At 34.8% G+C, this 18666-nt stretch overlaps 1 protein-coding gene across 1 annotated transcript; it reads right to left on the minus strand.

The window, feature by feature from the left end:
- Window positions 1–3092: 3092 nt before the first annotated feature.
- SLC6A14 (solute carrier family 6 (amino acid transporter), member 14) lies at window positions 3093–18272 on the minus strand. Its single transcript, XM_011957024.1, is given in 10 exon segments — window positions 3093–3239; window positions 4262–4429; window positions 8562–8671; window positions 8952–9051; window positions 9603–9721; window positions 11213–11257; window positions 11260–11337; window positions 12552–12756; window positions 16060–16184; window positions 18179–18272. Coding segments are annotated over 10 exon segments (1191 nt in total).
- Window positions 18273–18666: the final 394 nt, after the last annotated feature.

Raw genomic sequence — 18666 nt, forward strand, 5'->3', positions numbered from 1 at the left:
AAGGGTACAGGATGTAATGCCAGTGGTGCAAATCATTAAAGACACTTTGAGTAGATTCATTTGATTGTGTGTTTATACTAAATGAATTATTTTTTAAGAGGGAGGGGATGCCAAGTCAGATAAAAAAAAAAAATCCAGATACTTATCGAGTTTCTTACTTTTACTTTAGATAATTGATTACATGTTGCTAAAATATATTTACTGGGGAAGGAACGTAAGCACAATAGAAAAAGAAAAACCGTTCAAAAGTTTATTTTTTAAACATAAATAAGCTACATTAAACAATATAGTTGAGACATAGTGATTTTTATTTCAATCAACTGTGAAAAACAGTTTTCACTAATGGTTTACAATAGAATACTATAAATTGTCTCCATAAATTACTTTGCATTAAAGTAAGTGTGATTTGATGGAATTGTTTCCCCTTATGTAGAATGCTGTTTCTTGCCACTGTTGAATCTGGGAAATAATAATAATAATTATTATGGAACACCCTACAATATGCCAAGCACTATGTTAAGATTTGTGCTTTACACATTTGTGAAGATAGTGACAAAAACTTTTAACTGTTCTTTGTGGTCAGCTTTTGAAAAAGATTTCTTTCCCTTCACACTTTTCCAATTAGATATTCTTTCATTTAAAATCAGCCGGGTGCAGTGGCTCATTTCTGTCATCCCAGCACTTTGGGAGGCCGCAGCGGGCAGGTCGTGAGGTCAGGAGATCGAGACCATCCTGGCTAACACGGTGAAACCCCGTCTCTACTAAAAATACAAAAAATTAGCTTGGCATGGTGGCACGGGCCTGTAGTCCCAGCTCCTTGGGAGGCTGAGGCAAAAAGAATCATTTGAACCTGGGAGGCCGAAGTTGCAGTGAGCTGAGATTGCACCACTGCACTCCAGCCTGAGCGACAGAGCGAGACTCTCTCTCAAAAATAAATAAATAAAATAAAATGAAGTTTAAACAATAAAATAAAACGCTCAAATCTTCCCTGAATTGCAAAAGTCACGTAGAAAATTGGACTCCTTAAATAGTACCAAAATGTAGTAGTAGAATGCATGTAATATAATGTGGATTAAAATTAAGGAAAAGTATTTCTAATCTCTAATTAGCCATCTGTTTTCAAATATTGTTTTATAAAATCTTGTATCTAAGGAATTAACAGTCTGTTGAAGTTTACTAACAGCATTTGACCTGCCTTCAAGGGAAACCCTCAGAATGTCAAACACTTTCATCTTATATGTATGTACATAACTTACTGAGGTGGTTCAATTAGAGGCCTACCTATTTACCTACTTTCCTGTCCCCTCCCCCCTAAATAAATTACCAGTATAAATTAAAGAAATGCCTTAATTTCTTACTCCTTTCATGTTCAATTACGAGGAAGAGAAAACAATTTAAAATATTTAAGAAAAATTATTCCTGCTATTGTCACTCATTTGCCAAGCACAAAATGTCAGCAGTAGTGTATGTGGTCCTTAAACTTCTTTAGGTCACAGGTTTCTTTGATATTCTGATGAAAACTATGGACTCTCTCCCTAGAAAAATGCATGTAGAAGTACACACAGAAAATATTCCATATAATTTCTGTTTTATATGTTCCCTGAAGCCTATGAACCTTAAGAATTGATGAAAAGTTCTTTATATATGTAGGCAGTGTTTATCATCATAGGCTGTGATGCTTAAACCAGTTGTCAACAATATAGAATAAATATGTAAAGCTCTTAGTAATATATTTAATTATCCTTTGTAAGGAAACTAGGACATAGGACTTCTAATTTGACTTTTCTCATTCTTTACAAGTTTGACAAGTTTATCTTCTAATAGTATGTAAGTAAGTTATCACCTGTAAGTAATAACTTACTCATGTAAGACAAAAATCACTCTAGCAGCTGGGTAGCACAGTCATAAAATGCTAGATTTGATTAAAGCCATTTTCTCATTAATATTTCGGTCCATATGCTATTTGAAATTAAACATGTATTTCAGACGGTATAATGAACAACTCTTAATTTTGTGAAACACAATAGAAATTAAATGGGTGCTAGTTTTGTCCCGAATGACCCAAGGAAGTAAGATTGTATATGGGAAAGGAAGTACGCAATATTTCATTTTCTAGATTTCTTACTTACTGGCCATAGAATCCTTACTTTTCTCTTATGTCCCTCTTTATAAAGAACATTAACTATAAGTTTCACACAGAAAACATGAACTGTAACAAACGCTTGAAGTTTTTAAACATATTTGGGTAAAAATATTAAACTACAGTCCTCTTATACATAGTCCATTTTTGCATATATTTATGACATTTCTAATTAAGTGAGGCCTTCAGTTTTAATGCTTTTTTAAAAAAATGTATTGATTTATATTCCCCGCAGACTTGTGACAAAGAAATATTTTATATTAAGAAAATACAAGTAAATAATATTTTAAAACTTGTATAATGGAAAATGTAAATATTTCAAAGCAATTAGCCCCACAAAGCCTTCAATGTATTGGAAAAGCATTATAATATTTACAAAAATATAATTATGGTATAGAGACAGTTATGTATGTATGTGTGTGTTTTTTAGATAGATAATCTGAAAAGAAATATAATCACATGGCTAAGCATTAAGAAATTTACATTTTTTTTTTTTTTTTTTGAGACGGAGTCTCACTCTGTTGCCCAGGCTGGAGTACAGTGGCCAGATCTCAGCTCACTGCAAGCTCTGCCTCCTGGGTTCACGCCATTCTCCTGCCTCAGCCTCCCGAGTAGCTGGGACTACAGGCGCCCGCCACCTCGCCCGGCTAGTTTTTTGTATTTTTTAGTAGAGACGGGGTTTCACGGTGTTAGCCAGGATGGTCTCGATCTCCTGACCTCGTGATCCACCCGCCTCGGCCTCCCAAAGTGCTGGGATTACAGGCTTGAGCCACCGCGCCTGGCCAGAAATTCACATTTTTATACTGCATTCCTGTTTAAATGTGAGAAAAATCACACTATCATGAAAATAGTATGTACATTTCCCTACTCAGTTAACATACAAATAAAAACGTTTCCCTCTATTCTTAAAAAAAAATTGCATTATACAATCATATATTTTGTCAATGAGATCTCATTCTGGTTTTCTGCTGCCACTAACAGTAGGTATTTGACTGTCAGTCTTTTTTGGGGGATATATCATGCCTTTATATCTCTCCCGACAATGTTGTTCCAGGTATGGAATCCAGTTAGAAGCTGGTCTGCAGCAACTTACAAGGCACTGAAATGAAAAAAAAAAAAAATTATTGTCTTAAAATTTAAGTGCCATGATCTGTAAACAAGTAAATATTGAACTGTACTTTCATTTAAATTTTTTTCTTTACTAACAAAAAATAAGAATCATAGAAAGGTAAAAAGCGATCATCTAAATTCTTAATAATGCAGTTTACCAAGATAAAAGTATAGTAAATGTAACTAGTTGTTAATAGAACTATATTAACTACTAAACCAAAATAACTGAGTATGTAAATGAATTCAAAACAAGGTATGTGAACCCATTAGAGTAACAGTGTGTCTACTCTGTACCTTCACTGAATTCTCAGACATTTCCATCCTGGCCTTAGGATGAGTGTGAGGTAAGGATCTAAATCAGTGTGTACCGGGTATATGTTTCAAGAACAAAGGAAAAAAGTTCCAGGATCAAACCATTGAATTGGATCCATTGTTGTATGGACTTGCTAATTTATTTAAATCTAAGACTCCTGAGCCTACGTTGTCATTGTCCTACTGAGATATCATAAGAAACTTTATCCCCTTAGACCTCCATGGAAGAAAGGTGACTCAGGGTCTAGATTGAGTTCCAGACATTTACCAGGCTTATTCCAGTATAAAAACACTATCAAAATGTATATTATAACCAGATACGATTTCAAAAGTAGTGACTATGGATATAAACCAAACAGGTCATTTGCTTTATGACATCCAAAGGGACAACTCAGCACAGGTATAGATGTCATAGCTGTCATATGCTAAGCACTGTAGCAAGGCCCATGTATACAGCAACAAGTAAGACCAGACTTCTCCCACAAGGAGCTTATAATCTAGTATAGAGAAACACAGCAAATATATAAATAATATAATACCATGTTATACACTAGTAACAGATGGTTGTCAGGTATAGAAGTAGCCAAGAAGTGGGAGTAATTAATTGCATCGTATATGTTCTCATATGACATCATGTGAGTAATCTTCACTTTAATCATAAGTAATTTGTATAAAATATAAAAAAAGTAATGCGCTCACTTGAAAGATGTTTTCTTTAGCCTGAATTATTTTTATGATAGCCATAATTGGAATCCAAATAATGCAGAAAATTATTATACACCAGCCTAGAGCAACTCCCCAGTCAGGGTATGGAATTGCGCCATAATCAGGTCTATGGAATTGCATTAGTTACCAGATAAATATTGCCTGTAAAAGTGAAATATGCAAAGACAAAACTAAAGATTCGACTTTATTGCACTAATGATTAGCAATTTGATTCTGTTCTTTAGATGTGATTTATCAAAAATAATTAATATGAAAATACATTCAAGCAGTTGAGATAATCTAGTAACAAGCCAGAAGATAACTATGAAAAGAACCTAAATAAATAACTTTTTTTACATGGAATAAATTTTTCCAAAATACTGTCATATATTTATAAATCCAAATACTTGTTCAACATATATTTCAAGAAAATACTAGACCATATATCAGATAAAAAGTAAAACAATATCTAAAATGTTGTTATTGAGCATTTCTCTGATTTATAATAATGTGATTTTAGTTTATGCCATAAGCTAACCAGTATATAGATTAATACAATGAGAATGTGAAGTACATTTTAATGGGCACACTTTTCTCCTTGCTTAGGAACTGCTTCTATTCTCTCCCACTGCACAAAGCTCCCCTTTTAGCACATCAAAAACACACATGCATTTACACACACTATTTAGCTGTTTTTGTTTTACTAAAATCAATGAGAAAACAATACATTGTAAGAATCTTTTTAAGTAGATCTATCACTTTAATTTTAAAATTGTATTAACCATTTTCATGCTTCTGATAAAGACATACTCGAGACTGGGAAGAAAAGAGGTTTAATTGAACTTAGAGTTGCATATGACTGGGGCAGCCTCAGAATCATGACAGGACGTGAAAGGCACTTCTTACATGGCAGTAGCAAGAGAAAATGAAGAACATACAAAAGCGGAAACCCCGATAAAACCATCAGATCTCGCAGACTTATTCACTACCACAAGAACAGTATGGGGGAAACTGCATCCCTGATTCAAATGATCTCCTACCAGTTCCCTCCCACAACATGTGGGAATTATAGGCGTACAATTCAAGATGAGACTTGGGTGGGGACAAAGAAGCAAACAATATCATTCCCCCCCCGTCCCCTCCAAATCTCGTGTCCTCACATTTCAGAAACAATCATACCTCCCCAACAGTCCCCCGAAGTCTTAACTCATTTGAGCATTAACCCAAAAGACCACAGTCCAAAGTCTCATCTAAGACAAGGCAAATCCCTTCCGCCTCTGAGTCTGTAAAATCAAAAGCAAGCTAGTTACTTCCTAGATACAGTGGGGGTACAGTTATTGGGCAAATATAGCCATTCCAAATGGGAGAAATTGGCCAAAACAAGGGGGTTACAGGGCCCATGCAAGTCCCAAATCCAGCGGGGCAGTCAAATTCTAAAGCTCTAAAATATTCTCCTTTGACCCCATGTCTCACATCCAGGTCATGCTGATGCGAGAGATAGGTTCCCATAGTCTTGGGCAGCTCTGACCCTGTGGTTTTGTAGGGTATAGCCCCCTTCCTGGCTGCTTTCACAGGCTGGCATTGAGTGTCTGTGGCTTTTTCAGGCACACGGTGCAAGTTGTCGGTGGATCTACCATTCTGGGATCTGGAGGACTGTGGCCCTCTTCTCACACCTCCATTAGGTAGTGCCCCAGTAGGGACTCTGTATGGGGGCTCCAACCCCATATTCCCCTACCATACTGCCCTAGCAGAGGTTCTCATGAAGGCCCCAACCTTGCAGCAAACTTTTGCCTGGGCTTGCAGGAGTTTCCATACTTCTGAAATCTAGGTGGGGGTTCCGAAACCTCAATTCTTGACTTCTCCGTACCCACAGTTCTCAACACCATATGGAAGCTGCCAAGGATTGAGGCTTGCACCCTCTGAAACCACGGGCTGAGGTGTACCTTGGCCCATTTTAGCAATGGCTGGAGCGGCTGGGACACAGGACACCAAGGTCCAAGGCCGTACACAGCATGGGGACCCTGGGCCCGGCCCATGAAACCATTTTTTTTTCCCTTAGGCTTCCGGGTCTGTGATGGGAGGGGCTGCCATGAAGATTTATGACATACCCTGGAGACATTTTCCCCGTTTTCTTGCAGATTAACATTTGGCTCTTTGTTACTTATGCAAATTTCTGCAGCCAGCTTGAAATGGGGTTTTATTTTCTACTGCATCGTCAGGTTTCAAATTTTCTTAACTTTCATGCTGTTTCTGTTTTAAAATGGAATGCTTTTAACAGTACCCAAATCGCCTTTTGAATGCTTTGCTGCTTACAAGTTTCTTCCACCAGATACCCTAAATCATCTCTCTCAAGTTCAAAGTTCCACACATTTCTAGGGCAGAGGCAAAATGCTGCCAGTCTCTTTGCTAAAACATACCAAGAGCCACCTTTGCTCCAGTTCCCAACAAGTTCCTCATCAACATCTGAGACCACCTCAGCCTGGACCCTATTGTTTATATTACTATCAACATTTTTTTTCAAAGCCATTCAACACCTCTCTAGGAGGTTTCAAACTTTCCCACATTTTCCTGTCTTCTTCTGAGCCCTCTGCCTGATACTCAGATCTAAAGTCATTTCCACATTTTCAGGTATCATTTCAGCAATGCCCCACTCTACTGATACCAATTTACTGTATTAGTCCATTTTCACACTGAGGATAAAGACATACGTGAGACTGAGATGAAAATGAGGTTTAATTGGACTTACAGTTCCACATGGCTGGGGAGAATTCAGAATCATGGCAGGAGGTGAAAGGCACTTCTTACATGGCAGTGGCAAGAGGAAATGAGGAAGATACAAAAGCGGAAACCCCGGATAAAACCATCATATCTCATGAGACTTATTCACTGCCACAAGAACAGTATGGGGGAAACCACCCCCATGATTCAAATTATCTCCTACTAGGTCCCTCCCACAACACATGGGGATTGTGGGAGTACAATTCAAGATGAGATTTGGGTGGAGACAGAGCCAAACCATATCAAAAATTCAATGGCTTCATTCCATTAATTTAATTACAGAAATTTAAATGTATTTTATAAGTATTATAAATGTACCTAACTATAAGAGAATAACTGAGGGATAGTGGAGTTGAATACACAATAGATGACAATGTAAATCATTTCGTATGTAATACTTTTGCATTTTCGATTAAAATCAGGTGTCAAACCTATGTAATCGTTGAATATTAGCTTGTTAAGAGGTCCAGCTAGACATTCTAAATTGACAAGGGGGCTTATTTTATTATGGAGACTTGTCAAATAAAAATATTTAGCAGCATTTTCGAAGTCATTTAGCAAAAATATGGAGTATCCAAATATTTCAATTCAGCATTATCTACTTCTAAACTGCTCACTTTTTGAAACTGATCTCATAATGTTAAAGAAATGTAATCCTCTCTGCAAACAAATATGACACTTTAGATTTGATGCAAATCGTGGATAGAATTAATTAATAGCCTTTTCTAGGAAAACCTTTGAAGCATGAAGGCAATGAGAACCAAAACAGATCTATGAAGCTTTGACTCTGCTCCACCCCACCACCATTATTTCTAGTCCATAATCATTCTCCATCCAGTGTAGTGTTTATTTTGGTGCTCAGCCATCTACTGTCCTGAAATGTTATTTGAAGATTGTAAGTCTATATGTTATGTCTCTCAAGTAAGACAACTTTTGCTTTACCTCAGCCCCTAAATAGTATTAATTGTTGAATTTATTAACATAAACCATTTCCCCTATTGACACAGGTCAGTTTCTTTATTTTCAGATGCCAAATACCTGCCTCATTAAGAGATAAAATGTGAATTAAAATATGACTGGTGTTTTTCAGCAGTTAGTATATTGAAAGTGAATTCCTTGAAGGCAGGATGTAGGCCTTATGTATCTCTGTGTTTTCTGTGCCTGGCAGAATGGTTAGGAACATTATTGTTGACTCAACACATTTTTTAGGGAATGAGAAAATTCATGATTTATTTTCATTTATTCTATTGATAAATTTTAAATTATTGATAACTTTTAAGTCTGTATGAACCTGTATATGTTCTCAAATGGTAAAGGTTTAAATTGATGGTCTCAAAATAATACTGCAAAGGCATTTTAATTGAAGCAACTTAGAGGCACCATCCATAAATACTGCAAAACTTGAAAATCATTCACTTATAAAATTACTTTGCCTTTTGTCTTCAATGTGAATTACTAAGTTTATCTTAGAATGTATATACTATTGATACCAATGTCATGGTATATTATTACTTATAATCAAAAGGATAGGAGTAATGACAAACCAGCAAGCTCTCTACCATAGCCAGAATATCCACCTCTTTGCTCCAATCATCATTTCTGTATCCTCAATGAATCTGTTCCCTCCTAAACAAGACAAAGAGTACATTGAATGTTTGCTGATATTTTCTTCCAATAACCATTGTGGCATCAATTATCTTTCTGCGTCTAAACATTTTTCTGAAGTACAACAATGAAGCATATACCTGTAACTACATTTTCTTCATAATATATTTTGTCCAGTATATTGTACTTTACTATTAAAATGGTATAAAGCTTAATAGTATAATTAGGTCAACATAATGAAAATGAGTCAAACTAAACTATTTTAATAAAACATGAAAATAATTTTATAGTTACTATTTACCATAAATCCAGATGATTCCAGCTAGTTCCAGTATAGCTACAATTAAAATGCCCCATCCAGCACAGAAGTGGTCAGTCAGATGAATCCAATAAATTCCAGCCTACCAAAAAAATATTGATTACTTCTAAGTATATTTTAATTGTTTTTATGATTGCTGAGGTATTCCAATTGAATCTATTAATTTAATCTTGACATATGCTCCTTAGTTTCACTTCTGCTAAAATGTATAAAGGAATGTTTCAGATGTAAACCCAAATGTGGCTTTAAATATCTCAAAAATCTTTCAATCTATACGGAGTCACTGGAAAAAAAAAAAAACAAGCACTTCGAATAGTTGATTATCAGAACGGTATGCAATGTCTGTGTGTTCTGTAGTGGTTGCCAAGAAATGTAGTATCTGTATCTGCAGTGTTTAAAGTCTGCAATCTTATTGTAACTGAGGTAACTGTCCATTATTCGGCCTCCTCATCTGCAAAATAGATTTATGGAAAGTAATAATGGAGAAAAATGGGTTAAAACCCAGAAAACCTTGATCCAAGTCAGACCTGGACTTGTCACTAAGCAACCCCTTAAGACTTCGTTGCTTTCGTTAGTTTATAAAGTATGTTCCAACTAATAATTTGTCTATGAAAAAAAAATGCTGTAGTATACCTGAGTCACACCGACAAGACTAAGGAGAAACAAAACCAAGCAGCAGCCCAGAGTTATGGAAATCATCATTTTCTTCATCACTTTGGGAAATAAATCTTGAATTGTTGTTGTGATCATTTCTTCAGAGGGGGAAAAATGACATGTTATATATCAACTTATTTGCCAATGCTGTTAGTGACAGAATTCCACGTCTATTAATCAAATTTACAAATAGATGTTGAGTAGAGACTCTGAGCCCTGCTTCTTGCTTTTTTTTTTTTCTTGAGACAGAGTTTCACTCTTGTCGCCCAGGCTGGAGTGCAGTGGCCAGATCTCAGCTCACTGCAAGCTCCGCCTCCCAGGTTTACGCCATTCTCCTGCCTCAGCCTCCCAAGTAGCTGGGACTAGAGGCGCCCACCACCTCGCTCGGCTAGTTTTTTGTATTTTTTAGTAGAGACGGGGTTTCACAGTGTTAGCCAGGATGGTCTCGATCTCCTGACCTCATGATCCACTCGTCTCGGCCTCCCAAAGTGCTGGGATTACAGGCGTGAGCCACTGCGCCCGGCCTGCTTCTTGCTTTTAAAAACCCATAGGGTCATTTCTTTTGGCAGTCATCACTTGGTTCTGCTGAAAACTGAATGCAGTTCTATTTGCTGTTTTCAGTCTGCTTTATATGATTTTTCATTGATAGTAATTGTCAGGTAACAGTCCTCTGTGAGCTGAAATCGTCTAAAAGGAAGAATTCTAATAGGATTTTTAAATAAGGTAAATATTTGAATCAGTGGTGTGAAGACGACAGAAAGGATTCTAGGTTTAGAAATCAATGTGTCCATGAAATAGGTAACTGGCCAAGAGTAGAAAGATGTGTGAATGAAAATATCAGAAAAGATGTTTGAGATTTTCGAGGACTTTAAAAGTCAACAAGAAAACTCTGGATTTTATCCTATAAACAGAGTAAACTATGAAACTGTTTTATATGAGAGAGTGGTAGGATGAAAATTTTTTTCAGAATTTCCCTAGTCATATAACCTAGGTAAATCCCTATATGGGCACAGAACTATGTGCAAGTGTGATCATTGCAGCAGTGTGTGTAATTTTTTGAATTAAATTATTCAAATGCCCATTATTATGGTAACAAAGAGATTGTGATTTAATTAGATCTATATACCTATGTATCAACTGGATTCATAATTAATGCAAAAAACTTTCAGAGTAATATGTATGCTATGAAACTTCACATTTATGTGAAAATTTAAAAATGTATATGCTATTTTTGAATACATATAAAATGTATATAAACAGGAACAGAATAGCATACACAGTCCATGGTAACAATTGTCTCTAGAGAAAAATATGAATTGTATCAGGGAGAGAAAGACAGGGGACTTCAAATTCACCTGCAACAATTTATTTTTAAAATAGCTGAAAGAAGTATGATAAAATATTAATGTGTATTCCTTTTGAGTGTCAAGTATTTTTCTGTATTTAAATTTAAGTTAAAACATCTTTCAGAAAGGTCTTCCTGAAATTAACAGCTAGGGGGCAATATGGGTAATAAAAGCATGTTGTCAATTAGAGAAAACACAAATGAAATATATGAGTAATATGTTAACGCTGGAAATATTACTTACCAATGGAAGCAAACTGAGAATCGAGACCCAAATTTAAAAGTTTGCAAAAAATAACACGATCTAAAATGGACCACCTGGTAGTTGCACTAGAGCTTCTGGATAGGCAATGAATGCCAAATCAAAACATACAAAAATGTATGATATTTTAAATTAGTTACCAATATTTAAACATTTAAAAAATAAAGTATTAGAAAAATCTCATCTTATTTGGCAACACAATCTATGACGTAAATTCTTTACCAACTATTTCACTTTCCTTTATAAAAACATTGCATTTGGTTGTTTTGTTTGTTAAAGTTAGGGAGTTCACTGTTTTCTTTAAAGCTGGACTCTCAAAGTCACTTGACTCTCTTACCTTTACAGTATTCATGTGTTTTAAATATTCAGTCCCAATACTGTAATTTTACATAAGGAATTTGTATATTGTCTTTCTCTTCCTAATACAATTCACATTTTTCTCTAGAGGCAATTGTTACCATGAATTATATATGTTATTCTGTCCATGTTTATATACATTTTATATGTATTCACAAATGTATGGGAAGTGCTTAGCATGATGTCCGAACCTTGTAGTTGTACAGTAAGTGGTTCATGTTAAGGACTAAACAAAATCTGGGAAAACATTCTATTTTCTTAAGCAATGTTTTCCTAATATACTCCTGTTTACATGGATAATCTAAGAATTATTATGTTATTAAAGCAACCAAATTATATAAGACTGTGATGGGTGATACTGAGTGTCAACTTGACTGGATTGAAGGATGCAAAGTATTGATACTGGGTGTGTCTGTGAGGGTGTTGACAAAGGAGATTAACATTTGAGTCAGTGGGCTGGGGAAGACAGACCTAACCTTAATCTGGTAGGCACAATCTAAACAGCTGCCAGAGAATGTAAAGCAGATAGAAAAACCTGAAAATGGGAGACTGGCCTAGCCTCCCAGCCTACATCTTTCCCCCATGCTGGATGCTTTCTGCCCTCGAACATTGTACTCCACGTTTTTCAGTTCTGAGACTCGGACTGACTCTCCTTGCTCCTCAAGCTTGCAGACAGCTTATTGTGAGACCTTGTGATCATGTAAATTAATATTTAATAAACTCCCCTTTATATATATATTTATGCATATCTATATATTTATGCATATATATTTATACATATATATACACACATATGCTATTACTTCTGTCCCTCTGGAGAACCCTAGTACAAAGAGAAAGTGAGAAAGAAAATGCAATACTCTAAATTATGACTATTTTAAGTAAATATCTATAAACTATATTAGAGTTTCATAAGTGAGATACATTGAATTAATCAGAGTTGATAATATATGGTATTATATACCTGATTTTCTAACTTGAGAAAATTCCTTTCCAGATATATGAGCCATTTGGCCCAATATAGAAAAAATAGCAAATCCAGCAAACACACTAGTGAGACAGTTTGTCAAAAAAACTACAATGGCATCAGAGAAGCAGTTGTTTTTGAACTTATTGTCATATAATAGAGCAACTAAGTCACCCCAATCCACTGAAAGGGAGTGAAATATCTACCCAAATCTATAAGAGAAAATAAGTTAATATTTTAAAACATATACACAATATCTTATTTGCATAAGTATCTCACATATGCAAATTAATATATTATAAATAACAGTGAAATGAACACCCAAATGCCCACTACTCAGCTTAAGAAACAAAGTATTACTGTCCTTTCCTGATTACATCACCCTACCACTCTCCAGTGGTAATTGCTATCCTGACTTTTGTGTTGATCATTTCTTTGTTCTTTTTTATACTTAGGTTTGAATGTTTTGGAATTTATAGAAAAGTTATCTTAATGCATGTAAACATATACAACGTACACTTTTCTATTTGGTATTGTGAGATTTATCCATCAGAAAATTGAACTATATAAAATGTCCACTTTATGATTCTGAAATGAAAGAATGTAAGCAAATTCATTTGTTTATATTAAATAAACATAGTTCTTTTAATCATTATTTGTTGCCAAACTGCATATGTCACAATTTATCCTTTCTCCTGTTGATGGACATTTAGGTCATTCACCATGTTGCTATTATAGAGCTGTAAACATTCTTTTATATTCCCCATATGTAGGTGTGGAACAGTTGGTCAAGGATAATTGATATTATCGATTAAATCAGTTAGATATCAATTCTATCAATTGAATGATTATCCCTTTTCCTATTGATCTGCATTGCCATCTCTGCCTCATACCAAGTTCCATTTGTTTTTTTAATCTATTTCTGAGATTACTATCCTGTTCCGCTGGCCTATATGTCTATACCTATGCTAACACCTCACTATTTTAATTAGTACAGTATTATAAACACATCTGGTAGGACAAGTCCTTTTCACATCAGATACACCTTGGGGTTTTGACCTTTTTCTTTTTCGAATAAAATTTACAATCAGTTTTCAAGTTCCATAGAAAACTGTTTTGGGATAGATCAAGGCTATTTTATTTATATTTAAGAAAATCATATTAGAAATAAAATGCCCTCTTTTTTATTAGGCTCTTGTCCATATTAAGAGATAAGCAGCATGCTCAGGTTGGTCTCTGAGCTTCTTTTACTTGATACATTATGTGTGCCTGTGTGACAGGGGAGCTGGAAGTGGGTGTGACAGGGGAGCTGGAAGTGGGTGTGACAGGGGAGCTGGAAGTGGGCGTGGCAGTTCTGTGTTGTTTAAGAATGCTACTGCATATCATGATGTGTACCTAGGTTGCAAACAAAAGTGAAGAGAAATTCCAAGCTTAATTTTAATCTCCATTATCTATGAATCTCATATCCATATACAATATTATTACATTAGAGATTAGGAAATCCTAATTCAAATTGCATTAATTGGCTGTACAGTTTTAGCTCAATTTGAATCTATCTTGGTTTTAGTTTCATCACTGTAATGAGGTAGTTAGAAAAGTAATTTCTGCATTCCTGAAGCCCTCTCTACCTATAAATTTGTATGGTTCTCTACTCTCCTGGAGATCTCAATGGATTTCAGATATTCAAAGAAAAGGAAAGACACGTGATTATAATTCTCTGTTTAGAATATAGATTGTGAGGAATAAAAAAAAAAAAAACTAAGAAAAACAATTCTTATTGCCAACGAACCCAAAAAAGGATTTGGTTCGTGTTGTGTTGGAGAGCAGAGGGTGAGAATATTAAATTGTATGTTTCACAAGGAGCTTTAAGTTTCACTCTAATTTTTTTAAGGTATTAGAGATACCGAAACACAGGCCTATAAAAAAAGTCATATAAATTTTTCGGAGTGGTTTCAAGGAAGTACAAAACCCGGATATCTTGGGCTTTTAAAATCCACCAAAAGAATATCAAAGGTGCTTTTCAACTATGCTCAAATTGTGAGTTTTAGAGAAATATCAAAATGTTGCAACTATAACAAGGTAGTATAATGTAACAGAAATAATTGAAATAATTGTATATTAGCTCATATTTATTAAATAGTTTACTATTTCCAAGTGCATTAGCATATTTTATCTTCTTCAGTAACCTACCACAGAGAAGGTGATGAATCCCAACTTTCATTTTATTTCTTATTCACCATCCAAAATGGTCTTCAAATGGGGAAGAGATTAACCAACAGGGAACTATTAACCAAGATAAATGAAGAAACAACTTAAGAGGGCCTGTGGACACATCAAAGTATATTAAGCTCCAAGACTATAATCATAAAATTCCATATATCTAAAATGATTTAAAGCTATGTGATTAATCATTGAGTGAAAATTATTGAGCACGAAAATGTAACCAAAAACCAATGATTGACATTTCAATTTTCAGAAAGGTAATTGTAAGTAAATGACAGATTTCTGCAACTAATATCTCATACACTTGGCACTGCTTACCAAAAAATTTACGAGAAATAATTACATATCCTCTTGTAAGTATTTAGAAAAGAAAACAGCAATGGCTGGCAATTGGCATGAGTTCCATGAAGAATACTATAGCAAACTAGAACTAGTATCCATTTTGAATAGTACTACTAGTATGGCAGGTACTATTAACATAGTGTCTCTTGATTTTAACATAAGATTATAGGTTTTTACTTGAACAGAACTTAATGTGTGCTAAGAATGTGATGTGACTAATAAAATAGTGAAAGCATTCTAGGCCATACTGATAGAAGCATACTATCTGTAGTACACTTACTGTTAATACTCTCTGCAGTAAAATTGTAAATGATTTTACATACCAGTGATACACTCAGCCATTATCTAAAGGTAAAGTTAAAAGAGTGTAACCTAATCCTTATTCACGGCATATGTTAGACTTTTGGTATAAGTAACAATTTTGGTTATGGAATGCTTAATACATGTCATATTTATGTTTTAACTTCACAATTCACTAGGCAAAACTTGACAATATTTTGGGGATATTAAATTTTGAAGAAAATTAAAATGTATATTAGACCATTAAACTTTCAACAGTAATCTCTAAAGCTATTATGAGTTTATCCAATAAAACTCATAGTCCTAGTCATCAACTTGCAGATATTTATGAATGCAATATTATTTTTCAGATTAATAAACCCAAAATTTTGTTGGTCAAATAGAATCTGTTTAAATGAATAAAAATGACTTTTAAAATCCTATTTCTGAAAATTATCTCACCATCAACAAAAGAGAATTAATGGCATGTTAAATATTAGCTAAATCAGACATCCTAGTAGATAGAAACTAATAAATTTAGCTGTATGTTTTTTGCGAGTTACTACATTACGATATTCATATGGAACCAAAGATTTTTGGCATTTGCTTTTAATAAAAGATTTACCTCCTCAGATAATTTGAAATCCAAAATAAGACTCACCTCAGCTTCCCTAAGTTCTGTAAAGTTTGACCGTGCTCCAATATAGTATGAAATGCCTATTGAAGCACCCTCCAGAGTTGCACATCGTACTAACAAGATGAGTAGGACCACATAGGGGAAAAGAGCTGTAAACATAACACCCATCAAAAGAAGTAACCAAAAATTAATGTTAATTTTTAAATCATGACATATAGTTGTACACAAGTAAAATTATTAGCAAGTTGAGATTATTTAAATAAAGTACTGGAATTTCATAGGGTCTGATGATATAGCAAAGTTAGCATAATTTCTTATTTGTGTTCTCACAACTCTCAAATGATACATTTAAAAAACACTTTGATGTATTAATTAGCATTTCCTAGGTTTAGGTTGTAAATAAATAATACATCAGCAGTGATAACTTGGGATCTAAATTGAATGCTTTCCTAAAAAATTCCTTATACATTTCTGAGGAGACTGAATGTCTTCTCTCAGTAAATTACTGCATTGAGGTGAGGCGGGAAATGATTTTAAATCCTGCAGTGGTTAGTATATATTCAGCCTTCAAGACGAAGGAAAATATTTTCTAGTAGATATCTAAATCCCAGAAAAGCATATTAAAGTGAATACTGGACACTTGTTACTGTTATTGCAGCTACCATTAAGAAAGTCTGATAGCACACATACAAGTGCACTGCTTCTGTACTAGATAACACATGGTTCCAGATGAGCAGATTGCCTTTGAGACCAGCTTTGCCTTAATGTGGATGATTTCTTTGATCCATATGTTTTATAATACAACCAAGGAGATGATTTAAACAAGTCATTCAGAGACCAATAAAAATTAATTGCCTGGGCAAATGGCCTTTAATGGATGCTTTCAATATTAACATCAAAAGGAAACCAAGGGGTTAAAAAATGTGCAACTAAAACATTTTAGGAAGTTTTCACTGGATTTGTGATATTCACAGTATTTTTGTGATGTAACAGCATGTCTCATTACAACTTAACGTTAATTGAATGTGCTGGATATTGTACTGAGAATACAAAGATAAGATCTCCAGTTATTCCTGTCCTCCACCTTATGGAAATTTCCACTGACTAGTTAAAAACGCATAGACATTTTTTTCTGGGTATTGTGCAACTATTCACAGAGAAAATTTCATGTTGTTCTCTTAAATCACCATTATTCTCCCTGAAAGTTTATAAAAGTAAACAATTAAGTGAGAAAATGTAACAGAATATTTTTCAAAAGAGGCCATTTCCCTGAGAGAAAATGTTCTGTGTACATATTGGCAATATTTAAGAGAATAAATACATAGTGTGTATACACACACATACTCTATAGAACAAGGATCTAGATTTTCCAAACCAAACATTGCAATATATGATTCCATTCAAAATGCTTCTTTACATGGTATGACAGGAAATTTTATAATATTCTCTCAAGCCTCAGAATGCTGTATCAGCTAAAAGGGTCCAATTTTTGAGTAATTGTGCAACTCTAGTAGTAGTTATTATTTTGTTTGTTTGTTTTGTATTTAGCAAGACAGATCCGGGCTGGGCGCAGTGGCTCATGCCTGTAATCCCAGCACCTGGGGAGGCCAAGGCAGGCAGATCACCTGAGGTCGGGAGTTTGAGACCAGCCTGACTAACATGGAGAAACCCTGTCTCTACTAAAATACAAAATTAGCCTGGCGTGGTGGCGCATGCCTGTAATCCCAGCAACTTGGGAGGCTGAGGCTGGAGAATTGCTTGAACCTGAGAGACAGATGTTGCAGTGAGCTGAGACCGGGCCATTGCACTCCAGCCTGGGCAACAAGAGTGAAACTCCATCTCAAAACAACAACAACAACAACAACAACAAAAACCGAGATCCTATATATTTACTTACAGCTTAAGATGACTGCTTAGAAAGTTTTTCATATATTTGAATCCTTCCATAATAGAAAGAAAAATGCTTTTGATAATGCTTGACAATGAACTACAATGAAATTGGAAAGCTGCTATATCACTATCTAATATGTTTTTCAAATTACCTTGGCAGGGGAGTTGATTCCTTTAAATAGTGCTGCTCCAAGTATGAGCCGAGCCAGAAGATAACAAAGGGCTAAATACCACCCAGTTACTGCAGTCTTACCCATTCCATTTGTCCGTTGGAGCGCCACTTTACTGAAACACATAAGCCGTTTTCTGATCACAGAATCACTTGTGTTATAGAAAATACATTGCATTTTGTGATATAATTTATCCAGGGGAAGCTTCATGAATATTGTATCTTATTAATATATCAATCTCCTGTGAGCCTTTGTTAATAGATACTATCAATATGAAGGGTCAAGGACATTTCATTAAAAGGCCTGGCTCTGAACTTTGGAAAGTCTAGATCACTCTGAACTTCAGAGTAAACAAAACTTCAGCCAATCCGAATTTTCAAAACCCTAGTATTCTCTATTTTGATTGGTGGGTGTGCAGTTAGATGTAAATTCTCTGATTTTATACAACTTTTTTTTCCAATTTATGTTTCTCCACTGATTCCTTTATTTTTACATTTTTGTAGCTGACTATAACCTCCTATCTTGGAATTGCTGTAGTTCTTTGCTATATCAGTCCCAGAATGATCAAACT

This window comes from Colobus angolensis, unplaced genomic scaffold, assembly GCF_000951035.1.
Source record: "Colobus angolensis palliatus isolate OR3802 unplaced genomic scaffold, Cang.pa_1.0 Scaffold430, whole genome shotgun sequence".
Classification (NCBI taxonomy): Eukaryota; Metazoa; Chordata; class Mammalia; order Primates; family Cercopithecidae; genus Colobus; species Colobus angolensis.